Source organism: Leiobunum rupestre, chromosome 10 (assembly GCF_980474605.1).
Source record: "Leiobunum rupestre chromosome 10, qqLeiRupe1.1.hap1, whole genome shotgun sequence".
Taxonomy (NCBI): domain Eukaryota; kingdom Metazoa; phylum Arthropoda; class Arachnida; order Opiliones; family Sclerosomatidae; genus Leiobunum; species Leiobunum rupestre.
This window is the reverse complement of record NC_143393.1, coordinates 50,788,436-50,808,021: the sequence shown is the minus strand read 5'-3', so window position 1 is coordinate 50,808,021 and position 19,586 is coordinate 50,788,436. Positions and strand designations below refer to the sequence as shown.

The following is a 19,586-nucleotide window of genomic DNA, read 5'->3' as shown; positions in this document are numbered from 1 at the left end:
ATAGGGGGGCTGCCATTAATCTAGCCCCCCACTTTCAATAGTGATTATCTCGTTAATTGAATTGTCGCATTCGAAAGTAAACTTGTCGCATATTGTCTCATTGAGGTCGCATTCGATTAAGGGTGTTTTCATTTTGATAGTTAAAAGTGGGGGAGGGCTCTCGTTAAGTTAGCCCCCCTTTTATTTTAACTATTCCTACTTAATAGTTATGTCGCATCTAATTTTTTTGGTTTCGCATATTGTCGCATTCAATTAAGGGTGTCTAGAGGTCTTAACAACAATAGGGGGGCTGCCATTAATCTAGCCCCCCACTTTCAATAGCGATTATCTCGTTAACTGAATTGTCGCATTCGAAAGTAAGGGTGTCGCATATTGTCGCATTGAGGTCGCATTCGATTAAGGGTGTTTGGAGGTCTTAACTATAATAGGGGGCAGCCATTAATCTAGCCCCCCCCCACTTTCAATAGCGATTATCTCGTTAACTGAATTATCGCATTCGAAAGTAAGGGTGTCGCATATTGTCGCATTCGATTAAGGGTGTTTAGAGGTCTTAACAACAATAGGGGGGCTGCCATTAATCTAGCCCCCCACTTTCAATAGCGATTATCTCGTTAATTGAATTGTCGCATTCGAAAGTAAAAGTGTCGCATATTGTCGCATTGAGGTCGCATTCGATTAACGGTGTTTTCATTTTGATAGTTAAAAGTGGGGGCTCTCGTTAAGTTAGCCCCCCTTTTATTTTAACTATACCTACTTAATAGTTATGTCGCATCTATTTTTTTTTTGGTTTCGCATATTGTCGCATTCAATTAAGGGTGTTTAGAGTTATTAACAACAATAGGGGGGCTGCCATTAATCTAGCCCCCCACTTTCAATAGCGATTATCTCGTTAACTGAATTGTCGCATTCGAAAGTAAGGATGTCGCATATTGTCGCATTGAGGTCGCAATCGATTAAGGGTGTTTGGAGGTCTTAACTACAATAGGGGGGCTGCCATTAATCTAGCCCCCCGCTTTCAATAGCGATTATCTCGTTAACTGAATTGTCGCATTCGAAAGTATGGGTGTCGCATATTGTCGCATTGAGGTTGCATTCGTTTAAGGGTGTTTTCATTTTGATTGGGGGGGCTACCATTAAGTTAGCCCCCCTTTTATTTTTACTATTCCTACTTAATAGTTATGTCGAATCTAAGTTTTTTTGGTTTCGCATATTGTCGCATTGATGTCGCATTCGATCGCAATGAAAATATTTAAAATTTAATGATAAGGGGGGCCAACTTATAGGCCTCATATTATTGTTGTCAGAAATAGTTTGTGTTTCTTTTACTTTATACATTTCTTTGATTAAATTGACAACTATTCTGTACTAACGACGTAAGTGTAAGCGTAATCTAGTACGTTTGGAAAACGCCTTCTCGTATTGAATTTCATTGGAGTTCACGTTCGTTATAGCCGCGGACAAAATCAACTGCAGGGAATTGTCAAACAGGTCATACAAGGAATGAGCGCAATATGAAATTACGAAAACAGATTTCAAACGGGCAAGCTAGGCTAACAAATAAAGATCGAAATAAAGTCAATGGTGAAGAAGCTTTAAGAAAATTTACGAAAGATGAACATTTATTTCATTTGTGGATTTTCATTCCTAATCCATTTCCATACAGGTAAAACAGCAATTTAAATAATAATTTAATAAAGCTGGGTTTTAATCGAATATCTTACGCTACTATTTGTTCGACGACCTAATTAATCTATTGGTAGACGTTTAAAATGAGAGTTTCTCCTGACTCCAGTTTAATTGATATATTAATATTTTAAATGATAAAAATATGGACACTTAATCTTTATTCAACAAATTTGGATGCATACTCGAAAGCTAATCCAAAAGACAATTTCGGTTAGGAAAAGTGTTTAGACAATGGCTGTCTCGCTGCACGGCGATCGCGATACGTTGAATTAAAAATTCGGTGCATCGCCGTTCTCCGGTAGCGTCCCGGATTTTATGGCCAAGGAGTTTTACAGCTGGAAAAAACCATGATGAATTGATATGTTCTGGAGGTTCCCCACGCCTTAAATAGAGCGCGTAATCGGAACGAGGGGTGATCTAAATACCTGGGGCCGCCGAGTCGATCATAGATTTGAAGTGGCGGTCATCGAATCCTCCCGAATTGAGAACTAGCAGCGCGCTTGGATGGATTCAAAACCAGGCCGATATCAGAAGAAAGGTGTTGTAAGGGAAAGATATCGTTTAGGATGACATCAGGCGCGCCACTGAACGGTGATTCATCCAAATACCAAATGTTTAATGGCGAATTCATTCGAGAAGCCACTTTATGGACGATAAGGCTGAATATGCTGGGTCCAAGGGATCGCCTTGCTGTACCCCTCGCTCTGAGGATATAAGAGATTCGGCGTATAGGCGAGGTGAGAGCGATCCTTATAGCATCGAGGTAAAAACAAGTATAGATCAGGGATATACCTGCAAATGCATTCGAGCAGACGGTCTCGGCGCATCACGTTGAAAGCGTAGAGGAAATTCACTTTAAGGAAAACAGTGGGGTCGTTATGGGTGTGATTAACAAAGGGGTGGACAGCGTGAGCGGCTACTTCGGCGACCCCACGGGTACCAAAGCCCAACTGAGTGGGGCGAAGAAAGGGGCCAAGGGTTTGCATGATGTTAAAATAACGTATCAAATTTAAAAACAATATATTTTAAGAAATCATATATTTGTACTGTACAAAATATAATAGGAATGATAATTTATTGCTAATAATTTTGATACGTAAACGTTCAATTTCAGTTCTATTATAATAATATTAAGATATACAAAGAAATTTTGCAGCATTTAAGAATAAAGATTAATAGATAAAACTCCCCCTAGACAACTGGTCTATTCAGAGCACTCTAGAAGTTTGAACACCAACGTCGGGAATGACGGAGTCACGTGAATATTTTAAACGTTTTACTTTCCAGTTTGTACCTTGGAGTCGAATATTTAAGAACTTCAAGTTTTTTCTAATTCAACAAATCGGCACAGACTTTTGACAACTTATTATTTATCTAGCAGCGTACTTGTTAAAAAAACGTAAATACGTGTTTGAATTTAAATAAAACTAGGCCTTGCACAATTAAAACAAATTTGGCGAAATAAGTACGAGTATATAGAGAGACAAATTTGCGGTACACCTGGGCAACCGAAGTGACAAATAATTGTATTTCGACAAAACTAAGCCCCATACATAACGCCTGTTTTAGTACTGCTCAAACGTCATACTTTAAACATCGTGTACCCTGGGTTAGCGAACGGTGAGCAATTTGTTAAAATAATATTCCAAACGTACTTGATTGCGTTAGGCGGCGAACGAATGCGGTCTTAACCGATTTTAAAGAAAGTTTATCCTTGAACGTCGAGGTACTCCCGACGTTGTTGTTAAAACTTCTAGAGCGCCGAAAGAAAAGCTTTCTGAGTTAGAGCTTTTTTAAGTCGCAATCAAATTCGTTTCAATTTTTTCTAACTTAACCAAAGTTTGTAAGCCTTGGAAAAGTTGGCAAGGCCATCTTTTCCCTCCAGCCCCCCCCCCCCCTCAGGAGGTTTTCTTCAACAAAATTTTAGACGAAAGTGATCGTCATTAGACACAATGATCGATCTGATTAAAGCTCGTACTATGACTATTTTCTACAAATTAGACTCTAATTAGACTCGGAAATTAATAACGCGATAATTGTATACTGATAGTAATACAGGTAGATCAGTCCAAAGCTCGCTTTAGATAGCATATGTACTCATAAGTATACCATAAAGGATTTTTCAATGATGAAACCTTAATTGTTCATCGAATTAGACGTAAAGTACCTTACTTACAATAATATCACAATTTTCCATTTACTATCTGCTTATTGTATGTTCCATGTGAAATAAGATCAAAATCATTTTTTCTATAAACATTTTATACATAGGCATGCTTATGAGAAATTATGTTACGTATGATAAAAGTAATTGAAGCTATGTCGCTAGCGTGCAAGTTTTCAAAAGTGTATAATATTTACTCTAATTTCTGGACAGGTTCTGCTTTTCGTGGAGAAAATGCAATGATAATCAAAATATTGTCCGGCTACGACAAGAACATTCCTCCTCAGACTATTTTGAGTAAAGACGCCGAGAGAGGTGGAATTGGGCTCGGAATAATTTTAACCAGAATTTATGATTTCGTAAGCTAATATTTTTGCTAAAAAGGCCAAATTTGTGTGATTTATTTAGCTATGATTTCAATATCCAAATTTCGAGAGCGCTGGCCCAAGAAGATATTTTTTCATAGATATTAATATTTAGCACAAAGGATTTGAATTACCAAATGCAATCAGCAATTAAAACTTTGCTCTGAGGTGTGGGCCCCACGGTTTGGTTTCAAAAATCTTCTTCGCTGGCTATAATGTTTTAATAAAGAATTGCTTTAAAAAGAAAAAAGACTTTCACATAATATTGTTTTTTAATTATGTTATAAAGGCAAGCTAAAATATAAGTTTTATTAATAATTGAAAGTATAAAACTTGTTAACAAGTTTATTTCGGTAAAATATTTTTTTTGCTATTAAAAATTACAGTTGATCTTTTAAAATATTGCTGTAACAGATAAAAACGTTTTACAAAACCAGAAAGTGCAGCAGTTTTTTTTACAGATTTTAGTAAAAAATAGTTTTAAGAGTCTACCATTTCAGTAATATTTGCAGAAAAAAATCTGGGTTTTAAGATTTGCAGGTGTAGCTCGGTTATGGGAAAAACATACAGATGTTTTATGTTTAGTAGAAAGTACGACCCTAAGGTTTTCCGTGAATAAAGAAAAAGTATGTGTAATTTCTGTACATCTCAAAACTAAAAAGCATTTCTGTAAAAAATACAGAAATATATTTTAATGTTGGTTTGAAAATAAAATAGATTAAAAACTATTTGAAAATTAAATTGACTAAAAAAAATTGAAAATAAAATTTATTGCGGAAAATTATAAATATTGGGATTCCAAAATATTTTAATTTTTCGCCAACCCGTCATTTTTAAATATGAAAGGGTTTCCTCAATTTCAAATTTAGCCACTCATAAATTTAAAATTTAACCACTTCCATTTTCCTTTGAAATTTTTCGAGGTTTAACCTTCAGTTGTTAAGTAATAGATTTTTTTCCACTTAAAATTCGATTCCAATCATGGCTATTTATAATTTTCGGGATGTCAACTTATTGCTGTAAATACAGTTTAACATAAAAAGGACGATATTTGAAAATTTGGCGTACGGGATTTTGAATCTTTTAGGTGATATCCGAAATCAGAAACTGATTTTGAGGTTTCAGAATACGATTTTCACTTCGATTTCTTGTTTATATGGCTGATTTAGAGATTTAATACTTCTAAAACAGTTTTTTTTTACGAATGTCGGGCCCCTCGTTAAAAGGACTTTCTCGACATAAAAGTATTTAATAATGAAATTTTGGCGGAATTAAGAAAAATAGCTCTTCATTCATTAGAAATATAAAATAAATACAATCCTACATTTTTTGGTTTTAAATTTACAAAAGGTTTTTTATTTTCAGGATACGGAACGAGGTATATTGGTTTTAGGCGGCGACATATACAACGTAAGTCAGCTTAAACGTTCGCTATACGCGTAACACATATCGTCAACTAGGAAAGTTTATGAAGGGGAAAACTATGAATAGGTGAATGTAGAAGAGTAACTAATATTGTTCTTCTTGACCAATTTTTTTAAATAGTTCCGTAAAAAATGTGTTTATGAAATTCATCGTATGAAACCAAGGGACATTTATTTGTGACTTTTCAGATAATCTAGATAGATGAATTATCTTTTCGATTTGGGGAAAAAATAACTAGTTTGCAATTTATTTAATTAAGGTTCCTATGACTTAAATATATCGTAAGGCAATCACTTAAACGAAAATGAAATTAAAAACTGTCAAAATCTTATAACGAAGTTTAATTCAATTAAAACTTTTTTCTATGAAGTATCAATTATAGTACGTTAAATAAATTTATTCGGAATATTTGAACGTATCTAAGTTAGAAGTACGATTTTATAAGGAAAGACTAATCCTATTTTCTAATAAAATGCAAAAAAATATCATATAATGCGCGTCAATTTTTAACGTATTTAAAGTTAAAAAAAAGTAATTCGAAAATGAGCGATTTTATATCGAGTGAAACGTTTCCAATTTATGAATTTTTACCACGGGCTTGAACGGCTTTCATTTGGGAAGTGAACTTAGTCTTAACAAGGGTCCTCATTAATGGCTTAACTACTGGTAATGTTCACAGGAATGGTACGACGAACGTCTTGTCTGGGTGGACTACATCCGCGCTAACGATTGTAAGTTTAACGATGGACTAGAAATCGGCCTGGACAAAATCTGGAAACCTACTGTCAGTGTTTTCAATTCGTGAGTGTTAAACTATCATCAAAATAACACAGGAAACACTTTACCAAAGAATAGCTGGGAGATTCTTAATCTTAGACCCCAAATGCAGTAGCCCCGCCAGGATTTTTTCGCGAGTAGGCACTGCGTGATTAAGAGGCCCCCATAAAAAACTCCTTTGTAATTTTTGTTGTTCTTTAACTAGCCAAATTGTATATAATTATTTAAAAATTTTATTATTATTAAATCAATAAAATTTTTATTATTATTAAATTAATAAAAATTTTATTATTATTAAATTAATAAAAATGTTATCATAATTAAATTAATAAAAATGTTATTATTATTAAATTAATAAAAAAAATTCATTATTAAATTAATAAAAGTTTTATTATTATTAAATTAATAAAAGTTTTATTATTATTAAATTAATAAATTTTTTATTATTAAGTATATTATTTACAAATAAATATTACCAACTTTACTTTTAATCGAAGAATTCCACCCTACGATTACCTCTTTACCCAAATTCATCAACTACTTATTTAGGCTTGTTTCCCCCATTGTTAAGGGGGAAGACTACAGTGGTCATTGTCTAGTTTCGCGCTATTTCAAGCTGAACTGTTTTATTGTTGTGTTTTAACTTATTAAATTAATATTGATGTGTAAAACAGCCTCTTGTTTAGTGCTTAAAATAATTTTGACAATTTTAAATTTCAAAGTAATCTAATTATTACGTTTTAATTCGGACCCCCGGAGCTAAACACGTTGGGCAAGCGCCCAAACTACCCTATAGTAGTTGACCTCTTGAACAATAATTTTTCTCACTAAACTTGCTTTTAAATCATGACATTTTTTTTTAAATACCTAATATTGCAATAAAGTTTCCCCTATTCCCAATATTGTCGGCGGATGTGTAAGTGTTCCCCTGAAGTGCTAAATCTTGTTGGGCACATAAAATAATCACTTTCACGTGTGTAGATAGGACTGCTCTGTTTCTAATAACGTCTAGTCTATGGTGGTCGTTAACCTGGCAAACTATTGATCCACGGGATTTGGATTCCATGTAGTCTAAGTACATTTTGTAGGCTAGTTGGTGAGAAGATTTGTTGGAAGTGAAGTGTTCTTCGAATTGTGTCCCCATGTTTTTCCAATCCGAAAATCCCTTTAGAAATGCAGTATTTCCACTGCCTAAAAAATGACGGCAACAAAAACAATACACTGCATCCTTTGCAACTGAATATTCAATCATTTGATATTTGTCATACCAAGAAGAATTGAAACCTCGATTTTTACCGCCAATTAATCTTTTAGGAAAAGGATTTAGTTTAGGCTGAACTGGAAGGCACTCTTTATCTAGACTAATATCCAAGTTATTCAACGCTTGTAAGCCCATTTATTTTGAATTGGACACGTTGTTTGATGTATTTTGTGCATGGTTAGAGTTGGGGTTTGCAATTACTTCTGCAATTTCTCCTTCATGAGTCAGTTCCATTTCCATATCAGTACTGACGTTTGGAAGAACTTGAGCAGTATTACTAAAACAGTGACTGTTATCAGTCTCCAAGGATTCTAAACCCTTTCCCAATTCTTTGACTAGGTTTTTCTCAGAACTATAGTTATGGCTTTGCGCCGACGATTTCAAAAAACGTGCCATTGCACCTTTTTGATTACTAACGAAACTATCTTCCCTTTTCCATTTTTCTCATTTTTGGGACCCAGATAAAAATTTTCTGGTACTCATATTTGAAAATGCTACTATTATATACTAATAGCGAAATAACCTTAAAAAGGTTTAAGAAAATAAAGCTTAGTTAAAGCTATGTAGTCTTCAAACAGACTTTTTAATAATACCAGCTATATCAAAGCCCCGAAAAAAGCGGTTTGAATATTTTTTCTAGAATAGCTAATTAGCCTTGAAAAAGGCTTTTTGAATAATTTAGCTAGAATAGCTAATTAGCCTTGAAAAAGGCTTTTTGAATAATTTAGCTAGAATAGCTAATTAGCCTTGAAAAGGGCTTTTTGAATAATTTAGCTAGAATAGCTTATTAGCCTTTAAAAAGTGTGTTTAAAAATTAGCTTAAAACAGCTAAATAGCCTTTAAAAGTCTGTAATGGCAAAGTTAGTCTCGGAAGAGACTTAGAAAAAATTTTACTGGGAGTGAATCGAAATTGAGAACTACCTGTTTGTTCAGGAGCAGAAAACGAAATGAAGAAACGCGCGTTATCTGGGACAAGTCCGACCACCGAAGGTCTAGGTCCTTTCTCTACGATCAGTGGTCACTTATGTCACGTGATTTCGCAAAAGGGACAAGGAGTAAAAAAGAAAAAACCCTAATCCCCAGGACGCTCTCTATTCAAAGTAGCGACTGGTACGATGCTTTACGCTTCGACTTCAGCACCTCTGGGATTTCCCTTCGTTTAAGCGTTGCACCGGTTTAAGTCCTATTAAAGAAATCCAGTTTCTCACTTTATGCCCCCTTTTGTAGAATTCCTAGAAACTAAGCTTATGTTTATTGTGTTGGTTGGAGCTAAGTTATCACTGAGGCGAACAGGTGGTTTTTTTTTGCTGCTTTCCTTGCACGACGGACTTCCCCTTCCCGGGCCAGTCTTTTGTCATATACTCTATATCAATGTTAACAGAGTACACTACCAAAAGCAGAAACCACAGAGTTCGCTGCCTTTGTTTGTGTACTCAAGTAATATTGATTTCGAGTATAGGTGGTTCAAAAGGGAACGTTTTGTTAGGGCCATTTAGGACTCTTGGAAATTGGAATTGAATGGGAGTTCTTTTTTTAGGGGGCTAGATGACCAATTTTTAAAAATAAATAAAATTTAAAAATCACATTTGGAGGCCCCAGAGGCAATTTTTTTAAACTTTTAGAGGCCCCTAAAATAGGCCTAAAATTTTTGAACATAGGCACGTGCCTACTTGTGCCTACTGCTGGCGGGGGCACTGCCCAAATGGTTTCTGAGATAAATCTTAAACCGTCTGTTAAGTATTGTACCAGAGCTTAGTTTGGAGGGGTCTATCTCCGACGTCTTCAGCTTATGCTGTCAACAAAAACTTGTAAAGATTAACAGTAATAGTAAGTGTACGGAGCTGTTGGCTCGCCTTCACCTTCCTACACAATTTAACCCGGCCGCTTTTAATAAAGGTTAGATGACTGGAGTCAAGGACGGGGCTTTTGGTATTAACCTAGCTGATTATTATTTTTCCAAAGGTGTCCCAAGCCACTAACACCTTTCTGACCAAAAAAGGTGGCGCTGATGACTAACTTTTCTGATAATGAGTTATTACTCCGCCATTTATAGTTTTATAAATCCTTTGGAAATGGTATATTTTGTTTTCAATAGTAAAACGTGGCGTTCCTGCAAATGGTGTAAGCAGGCTTTTTAGGTGCCCCAAACTTGGACGTAAAATACACTTACAAGAAGCGCCGCACGAAAAAATTAATTTATGAAAAGCCCGGCGATTGCGGGAGCTTAAAATCAAATGTATTTTTGTTCAATGTAATTCCGAAAGTTTCGGAGGGATCGACAGAAATAGTACTTCGTATATTGAGTATCTTCACAAACTTCATTTGAGACCGTGAATGTCAATTGAATTTTCATTACTGTAATTTTTTAACTTTCGTCCATTTAGAGTAGGGTCCATGTTGAAGTTCCCAAAACCGGGTTATTCGCAGCCTGACGGACACATTTATTTATCCAGCGGCCCCACGATTCAGACTTCCTGCGTTCCAACTCTGGAGCAATTTCCTTTCGATAGGCACACTTGCAAAATCTTCTTGGGAGTAATGTCCGCCCGAGTGAGTATGTTTCTTATAATATTGTCTTCTTCCGTAAGACAATCTTCTCAGAGTGACGTTCCAGGCTGCCCATAATTATCCCGCGTCAAAGGTTTGTCTCTAAAATTCAGAGGTGTCTTGTGGGTACGCATTATATTTCCAAACAGTTACAGACGGAAAGTTGTATCCTTTGACACAGATGTATCTGGGAGGTGCTTCTTACGTTTCTAAGTTACAATACAGTCAAAAGTCATTACACAGAATATATCCAAATGTTCTACATCTAGTAGCTATTTTTTCTTATAGTATTATTTCGATTGTAATAACTTGAAATTAAGTAATTTTCAACGATTGTCTGTACACTATAGAACACTTCTAAAACCAAATTATAAATTTTACGTTTCTACAAATCAAATGAGAATAGATTTGTCGAAACATTTGAGAACGGCGGCGTACTCGCCAAACATGCCGAAACATGTAACGTAAACCTTATAATTTTCTTTTTAAATAAAGTGTTCTATAATGCACAGTCAATCCTTGAAAATTACTTTTTTTCAAGTTAATTATATTTACACTAGTCAGAATGATACAATTACAATATTCAATTGAATTATTATATGTTAACTTCACTATTCTACAGTTTATCTGATTACATTTTTGCACGACTTTTTTTAGGGTGAAAGTATAGAAATGCACGCTGAAAAGGATTTTTTTATTGATTGGAAGAAGCATCTTGTCGAAAATTCGAAATGGGAAATAAGCTCTTTTAAGCCTTCTAGACAATATTACAAACCTTTACCGAACAGAGGTAACTACCAATGCTATGCCGGCCACAATCTCCTAGTTTTATTTCCTCCATCTAGCGAAAAGAGACCGAAACATAACTACCCCTACTGTACATAGAATAATCATTGGAGTCCGGTTTTCGCTCTTTAGTTCCTTATTTTTATTTAATAAAAAATTATTTTAGTGATAAACATTAATTATTATCAGGAATTCATACCTCGAACTTGGAATGGTTATCTCGCCCGATTTCCGTCTCTATCTAGGGGACCGTTTTTTCCCCATCATTTTGACGTCAGAGCATACGTGTTTTCTCATACGATTTTCAATGGTATTAAATCCTAGTTTCAGATAATTTCATCCCCTGTGTCGAAAAAGGGTTCAAACATCTTTTTGCTTTTCCCTTCGCTATCGCTCTATTGATAGCGACGGTCCCCTCGTAATTCGGACTTCGCGGTTCTCAAGGGCATTGTAACTGCTGACAATTTTGACAGCGCTAACAATGCCGGACTTAATCCTTCCACATGGAGAGGTCGGGAGAGCGAGCTGAGCCGTCGCTATCAATGGTGGGGTTTCAAACCCTAAATTTCGAAATGGCCGGGGAGTCGAACAACAAAAAACTACAGTTGTAAAAACGGGAGGTTGCGCGGGGTAAAAACTCCTAAAGAGGGGAGACGCGTGCGAGGGGGCGATTTTTTTTTTCTCATACACGTCACTGGAAACGATCCCCGAGATCTTACCATGGGGAATACGGCCGGATAACCATTCCAAGTTCGAGGTATGAATTCCTGTTATTATACTTTAAATTAAAATTAAAAAATACACTTAAAGATATTAATAAAAGAGGAGGATTTCGGTAGGTGTTTCTATAAAATAAAACAATAAAAATTAAAAGTATAAAATGTTTTTATATTCGTCATGAGAGCAAGTTATTTAAGTGCTTTACTTGCACGAGAGGGTTGCACGCGGGTTTCAGATTCCGAACGGTCTCGCGACTGAAGCGCGTGTTCTCTACCTTCAAGAGCTACAGCTAAGTGACGTAGACAAAACATTGTCACATGACCTCCGGTATGTTATAGAAACACCTATTGTTTGATATTACAATTAAATGGCTCGGTGTCCGAAGTTTATATTTCATTTTAATTTAACCGTACACCCGGCCACCTGAATTAAAGGCAATACAAGTCGCTAGATGACTTGGCCCTAGGGTGCTGCTTTGGGTATTATCCAAAGACTATATATACGCTTCACTTACTAGATTGGCATCTCCATACAAACAACCTGTTAACACTTTCGAAACACGGACATACACGGGACAAGCTTTTGACCAGCCGTTAGGCACGCCACTAGTAGCACTGCTGAAGCGCGGATAAATTTTTGAACGGCGGCTGCTATTGTAGGCAAATTGAGCCATTGAACACGCCAGTCTACGTAGCGAAACGTATGTAGAGTCTTTGGGTATTACCCTAGCTGATTATTATTATTACACTGCAAAAAAAACGTTCACTAGTAAATCACTAAAAGCACGCTAAAAGTGCGCAACAAAATCGGATCACTATACACCAAGAGATCACATTTGGAACATAGTACTTCGTGTGTGTGTAACTAGTGTACTATAAGGATCTACAAGGGTGAATAATACGTTCTTTAAGCAATTCAAAAGTGTGTACAGGTGGATCACTAAAAGATCACCAGCGCAACAAAATTGGCTCACTTGCTCACTTAAATCACACTTCGGAAACACATAAGAGAACACTACTGTTTAAGTGTTTTTTGGTGTGTTTTTAGTGTTCCTGAGTGATCTTGTAGTGTTTTTTGGCATTCTGAAAGTGTTTCAAAAACAGTTCAAAATAGAGCACTAAAAGATCACCTGCGCAACAAAATTGGCTCACTTGTTCAATTAAAGAACACACCGGAAACACAGTAGAACACTTAAACAGTAGTGTTCCCTTATTTCTTTAAGTGAACAGGTGAGCCAATTTTGTTGCGCAGGTGATCATTTAGTGCTCTAATATTGAACGGCATTATTTTTGTTTGCAATTTATTAACGTGAATGATATAAGTATATTTTTCTGCTACTACAGATATATTTAAAAAAATTAGTTTAGACCCCGTGCGTTAAAAATCTTGGTTTTACTGATATGGGTAGGAAATAAATATGTAAGGCAATAGGCCCCTGGCGTAGATTAGATATCTGGCAGCATTAAAGCTATCCGCAATGAGGAAAAATACCACATGTGGCTCTCATTTTCGTCTGCTTTATTAAGTTTACACTATAGTCCTTGGATAAATTAAAAGTTAAGCATACGATATTGAATTTACTTGTATCTTCTCTTTTCATGCACGGGGCCTATAGACGCCGTGCGTAGAAAAACAGGAATAAGAGTCGGCGCCTACTGTCCGTGTTTGAAAACAAGTGTGTTAGCCATACTGAAACGAATCTAGGTGGCGCCAGCGACGCAGAAGCTTTTGCTTAGCTTCTGCTAAGTGGGATCACCGTGTATCAAACGTCTGTTAAGCCCCCTGTTCTCGTAGCTTTGACTTCATTACGTATTTGTATCCTCTACATGTCGTGGATGGCCGCCGAAAGGGGGCATAACGAAAGTTTTCAGTAGCTAATGGGGATAAAACAAAAGTATAAAATTTCAATTCGCTACCGAAATTAGACTAGGTGGCGCAGCGACGCTCAAGCTTTAGCGTCTGCTAGGAGGATATATATAAACAATTTCATGTTACGCTTAGTGTACCAATTGGCACTATAAATTTAAAGTGTTCGAAAAGAGATTATGTGGTGTACCAAATTTTACAACGTGGTGTCCTCAAAGTGATAATTTAGTGTACCAAACCATTGATACTAGTGTTCTAAATGTGTTATGCGTTCTTTAAGGGCACCCTGATCACTTTAAGATCACTGATAGGTGAAACGAGATCACTTATAAGCGATATTTTCAAAAGAGTGAACACTCAGAGATCGTAAAAGCACACATGGGATCACTTTGTAAAACATATACAGATCACATGTATGTGCTACCAATGTGTACAATAGATTTATTTGCAGTGTATTATTATTATTATTATATTTCATAGAACGATAAATCTGTTCAAATAGATATTATAATTCCTGCTTTGGTCTATACCGTTGAATTCGAGCGGAATGCTGGTTTGGTAGCTTTGGCAATCATCACGGTGGTGGTCCTGTCCGTCGTGGTTGGGTTGCTACCGTTTTTGTTGCCTCCTGCCGAGTTCTCCGGACTCCGAGTGGTTTTAGCCATCGCTGGCAATATTGTCGTCAGTCAAACATCTGATACCATTTCCCAATTTGCTCCGGCTCATCACGGACAGACACCAACTATTGGTAAGAGACGATGCATAATAAAGCATTTGATTAGCTGGTTAACCGTTGTTGTCGATTTTCATTGTTAAAACGAACCTTCAATGAACTGGAATTCAGAGAATAGTAGAGATTTGAAAGGAAGATAAGTTATCCGGGGGAATTCTGCAGACTTTCCTAGGAAAGTTGTGACACGCCTTCTTTCTTTCAACTTTCTTCTTGAGATTTCATTGGGCGCGAAATCACATTGTGAGGCAATAATTGTCATCTATTCGACTCCGAAGGACCAAGTTCAGTTCAGTTCCGTAGCCAGATTCAGCGGGCCCGTGGTTAAGAGTTATCATAGGCTGAAGTGGTCGTGACGTATGCCTATTGTAATTGGCTACAGAAAATTGAAGGGGGAAAGATTTCCCCCGGGAATTGCCGTTATCTCTGACGCAATTCCGGGGAAAAGAACTTTTAGCTTGGAGGCGCCTTCTGTCTTTGAGCGCGAAAACTAGCATCATGAAATTTCGAACGGAAGTGAGTTTATCAAAAGGTCACGGTCAACCGGAAAGAGTGCTGAAGGTCACTTTAAATTTCAAAATGGCGTGTGAAGCTGTTGAAAAGGTCCCCCGAACGTGTGTGCTAGTGTCGTGTATAATTTGTAAAAATGTCGATAAACATTATATGTGTAAGCCGTAATTTACACGATCTGGACGTTGAAAAATTAGGTATGGAGTGCAAATTTTTACGAAGAAGGTATATTTGAAGGTTTCAGGTTACTGGAAGTCGTGCATTGGTGTAGGCCTGTAACCCTTGCCTTATTTTAAACAAATTAAGATCCTTTTTTGCAAGCCGAAGATGTTTCATCTGCAAAAGTAAGTAACTTGTTATAACGTACATGTATAATTCTTAGACTAATTAAATACTTTTAGATATCATTCGTGACAATGTACAGCGATTCGATTCCAAAAATATGTATGAACATTTTCATGTTGAAAAGTATTTTCATTTTAACATTTGTAATAATGGAACTAAAATGTAGAAGGTAGCTTGATGGTTTGGGTTTCATACAATGGCCTCATCTCATTCGCTATGGAAGAAGGAAGAGGAAGATTTTTTTAGAAGTAATCGTAAAAAAGTTCATCTTCTAATAATAATAATTACACATTTTGAGACTTCTTTCTTGCAGAGTTACAAACTGCCAGACAATAATTGACTTTTTGCGTGTCAATATCAAATCCTCCGCAGTAAATATTAACAAATATGTATAAGAGAGGCGACTTATTCAGCATTTTCTTTGGTGCACAATGTTTTAGAAAATAACCAATTTTTTTATGTTAGGAGTTGATAGGCTACTGATATCGTGATTTTTGTCGAGAATTGGTTCAAGTCTTCGATACGGATATTTTTAAACTTATTTTATCAAAAACAAGGCAGATGGCGCCACTTAACTTGATATCGGAAAAAATCACTTAAATATTGGTTATAATAGTATTGTAAATTTTTAAAATCAGTATAGGTTAAATTACGTTATCGGCTAACATTTTTTTCTGGAATATTGCGGACAATTAAATGTATTTTGGTAACGCAGCCCGGTGTAGTGTATCTCTTGTAAAACGTTCGCATATGAATAGGTAGTGTCATACTTAAATAAATCTTATATACGTAGGATATTATCAATTAAGTCACCGAAGAGAAAGCATATTTATGAAAAGGTGATTAAGTTGATGTTAAATATATCCCAATTTATCTGACCCCGATAAAAACCTTTCCCGCTGTTAAATCGGTAGCATTAAAGTTTATTACTGATATTTTACAATGAATACCGTTAAGAAACTAGAAGCTGAAAATTGCTTGAAAAAAAACCTAACTCTTGGTTCATGGAAACTACGCCATCTACCCCGTATTGGAAAAAATAAAATAAAACTAAGCGAAATCTGATCAGTTAAGAGTCAAAAAATACACTTCATATATTTTTAAAAAACTAATTGACAATTTAGATCTTCGTTGATTAATAGCAATATATATTATTTTTAAAGGACATTCTAATAAAAATAATTCCAAATAATGATTATGTAAATCAACAGAGTTCAGCTGGTCATTTCTTTTATCTTAATGCTTTATAATCACATTCTGGACGAATTGCGAAAATTCAAACAATACTTAATACTATTTTACCAATTGAACAAGCCATAAGAATCTCCAGTTAATTGAGCCTCACCATCCAGCCTTTCGGTTAATTAAATTGTAGTGTCAATGGAGATTGAAACATTTATATCAATTGTAGCCCCAAGGAATTCCATTCCAATAACCTTGACATGGTTGCAACAGTTGAACGAATCGTAGATACTTTTAGAGCTCTGAACTGGCAAGTTTGCACCTTTACTTGCTTTATTGCTGTAAACAAGAAAAACTATTTTTGAAGAGCAGCTCTTAACAAGGTTGTCCTTTACCGTCATTTGTTGAAATATGTATCTTCAAAAGAGAATGAGAAGTGGTCACTTTTTGAAAATGGTGAGACCAACAGGGACTGTAAGAAGAAAATTAGTTACTTTTTCACATAGAGTTACGAAAAAGATGGACATCATACTTAAGCTCGTTGTATAACGTGACATTTTCTGTCTCGAAGCGTGTCAAGTTTTGATAGAATCAACAATGAAGTTGTTGGGTAATCACAAACCATCAAGCCACCTTCTAAATTTTGGGACCATTATTACAAAAGTTAAAATAAAAATGATTCTCAACATGAAAATGTTCGTACCAGCTCTTCGTGTATTGAGTAAATTCCATTCTTATCCATATCGCAGTACCTTGTCACGAACGATATCTAAAAGTACTTAATTAGTCTAAGAATTAAACGTTATAACAAGTGTACTTCTCTTACTTTTGCAGATGAAACCTCTTCGGGGTGCAAAAAAGGATCTTAATTTGTTTAAAATAAGGCAAGGGTTACAGGCCTACACCAATGCACAACTTCCAGTAACCTGAAACCTTCAAATATACCTTATTCGTAACAATTTGCACTCCATACCTAATTTTTCAACGTCCAGATCGTGTAAATTACGGCTTACATATAATGTTTATCGACATTTTTACAAATTATACACGACACTAGCACACGCGTTCGGGGGACCTTTTCCACAGCTTCACATGCCATTTTGAAATTTAAAGTGACCTTCAGCACTCTTTCCGGTTGACCGTGACCTTTTGATAAACTCACTTCCGTTCGAAATTTCATGATGTTAGTTTTCGCGCTCAAAGACAGAAGGCGCCTCCAAGCTAAAAGTTCTTTTCCCTGGAATTGCGTCAGAGATAACGACAAATTCCCGGGGGAAATCTTTCCCCCTTCAATTTTCTGTAGCCAATTACAATAGGCATACGTCACGACCACTTCAGCCTATGAGAACTCTTAACCACGGGCCCGCTGAATCTGGCTGCGGAACTGAACTGAACTTGGTCCTTCGGAGTCGAATAGATGGCGATTATTGCCTCACAATCACGTGGTGTCATTCTATGACGTAACGACAACCAATCGGAGCGAAGGGGTCGAATTTGTACGGTCCCTGGGGACGTAATGCGACATGTGATTTCGCGCCCAATGAAATCTCAAGAAGAAAGTTGAAAGAAAGAAGGCGTGTCACAACTTTCCTAGGAAAGTCTGCAGAATTCCCCCGATCATATAAGGGCGTAAAAAATATAATATTAAAAATGACGCGGAGATACTTCGACCAGAAGGTCTTCTATAATGAATCGAAAACGCGTAACTCGCGCAAAAAAATCGTCGAGTCGACAATCAATTAAAAATTAAATACACTCGGCTAATGTCTAACATTAGAACGGTTTCAACCTATTTGCGATCAGTACTGTGTAGGGAATCCGGCGCGGGACTATCATATCTTAACGATAAACCTAGCCTATCGATTTGTCAATAGGTTCTCGGGTGAATGATCATCTAAAACTATTTTTAAAATTCATATTTATTTAAAAATTAAATCTCAACCGAGTCACTTTGCTTGACAAGGGGTCTCGAACCCGAAAGCTTGCTAATTTTTAAATAAATATGAATTTTAAACCATGAAGTATTCGTCGAGTTTTTAGTTAGCTTTTATATATTTAATTACATTGGTTAACAACTTCTACGTATATGATTTTTCCTTATAGTTGAAATCAGTGCCTATTTTTAGTAAGGGGTTTTGAGATCTACCAAATTGGTAATAATTTTACTTTTTCAAACTTTTAGTTGTATTTTACTAAGTACTACCCAAAATGGCTTCCAGAATGAAAACAGATGAGCAGAACTGTCGACTTGAATATATCTGGTTGATTTTAAAAGTATTTTTCTAGCCCCCACCATTGACAAAATAAACTTTTAAATTTTTTTACATTTTTCTGAAATTTAATACGGAATCGCCACAATTATCTTAGATCTAGTTATTTTCAATCGTAAGAAGCTCTCAGATCGATTTTCTTAACCCGAAAATAAAATAACCCGAAAATAATACTTTTTCGCTCCATATTCGTCAATTGTAATTACAATTATATTAAATAGATTTGCTACTTGTAAAGTACAAACATTTTCCTTTGAAAAAGTACACAATGAAATTCTCTCGCAAAATACTGATTTCGTAAATTTTTTCTTGAAGCCAAATTCTGCGCCGCTTGCTGTTTGCTGATTCTCGCATCGATTTTGGAAACTATTCTTGTTGGAAATTTGGCCAAAAAATATTCGAGTGTGCCACGCCTCGCTACGATAATTGCGAAATCAGCTCCATCCAGACTGTTTCTACGCGTATGGGGAGTTGCCACCGGTAGGGGGCGCGAAGAAAGCGGCTTTCTTGTCACGCGAGAAAACGAAGACCAATCCGCGCTCGGCTCCGACCTCAACAGCGTCGTCGATTGGCCTCAAGTGGCCTTACTCGTAGACAGTTGCTCATTCGCCGCCGAGATTGCCACGTGGATCATGTTATGTATTGCCCTCTAATAATAAATTAATACGTTTGTTTCTTCTCTACTCCATAATTTTGTATAGAAAATTGACTCAGGAAATAAATTTGTATCTTACTGAAATGATTGTCATAGTGCATTTGTAACGTAACTTTTTCCATGCAACCTGCTATAAATTCCCATAATAATTCCATTACAAGTCAACGTTTTTATACTTATTCATTAGTCCCCTTGCATTGGTTCATCTCTCATTGGAGTTTTAGTTTTCAGCGGATGAATCACTTTGCTCACGCATCATTAAGGGTTCCCTGGGCATGGGAAACCAGGGGTCTATTC

General features: G+C 36.1%; 1 protein-coding gene and 1 long non-coding RNA gene across 2 annotated transcripts; one reads left to right on the top strand and one right to left on the bottom strand.

Moving 5' to 3' along the window:
• Positions 1 to 2,332: 2,332 nt before the first annotated feature.
• On the top strand, positions 2,333 to 19,344 carry LOC149926163 (neuronal acetylcholine receptor subunit alpha-10-like). The gene is made up of 9 exons (XM_090161880.1): positions 2,333 to 2,449; positions 2,499 to 2,664; positions 4,064 to 4,209; positions 5,581 to 5,625; positions 6,320 to 6,441; positions 10,063 to 10,228; positions 10,883 to 11,015; positions 14,100 to 14,345; positions 18,950 to 19,344. Exons 1-9 carry the CDS (start codon positions 2,333 to 2,335, stop codon positions 19,285 to 19,287), a joined length of 1,479 nt encoding a protein of 492 aa, XP_090018006.1. The 3' UTR covers positions 19,288 to 19,344.
• LOC149926164 (uncharacterized) lies at positions 16,903 to 17,211 on the bottom strand. The gene is made up of 3 exons (XR_016476846.1): positions 17,191 to 17,211; positions 17,068 to 17,133; positions 16,903 to 17,000 (listed from the first exon to the last, which is right to left on the bottom strand). It is a non-coding gene; the product is annotated as an uncharacterized LOC149926164 (long non-coding RNA).
• Positions 19,345 to 19,586: the final 242 nt, after the last annotated feature.

Coding starts and splice junctions, on each gene's coding strand:
- LOC149926163 (XM_090161880.1), top strand. CDS start 2,333: ATGGACGATAAGGCTGAATATGCTGGGTCCAAGGGATCGCCTTGCTGT. Junction 2,450..2,498: donor GCGATCCTTATAGCATCGAG/GTAAAAACAAGT, acceptor GCATTCGAGCAG/ACGGTCTCGGCGCATCACGT. Junction 6,442..10,062: donor ACTGTCAGTGTTTTCAATTC/GTGAGTGTTAAA, acceptor TCGTCCATTTAG/AGTAGGGTCCATGTTGAAGT.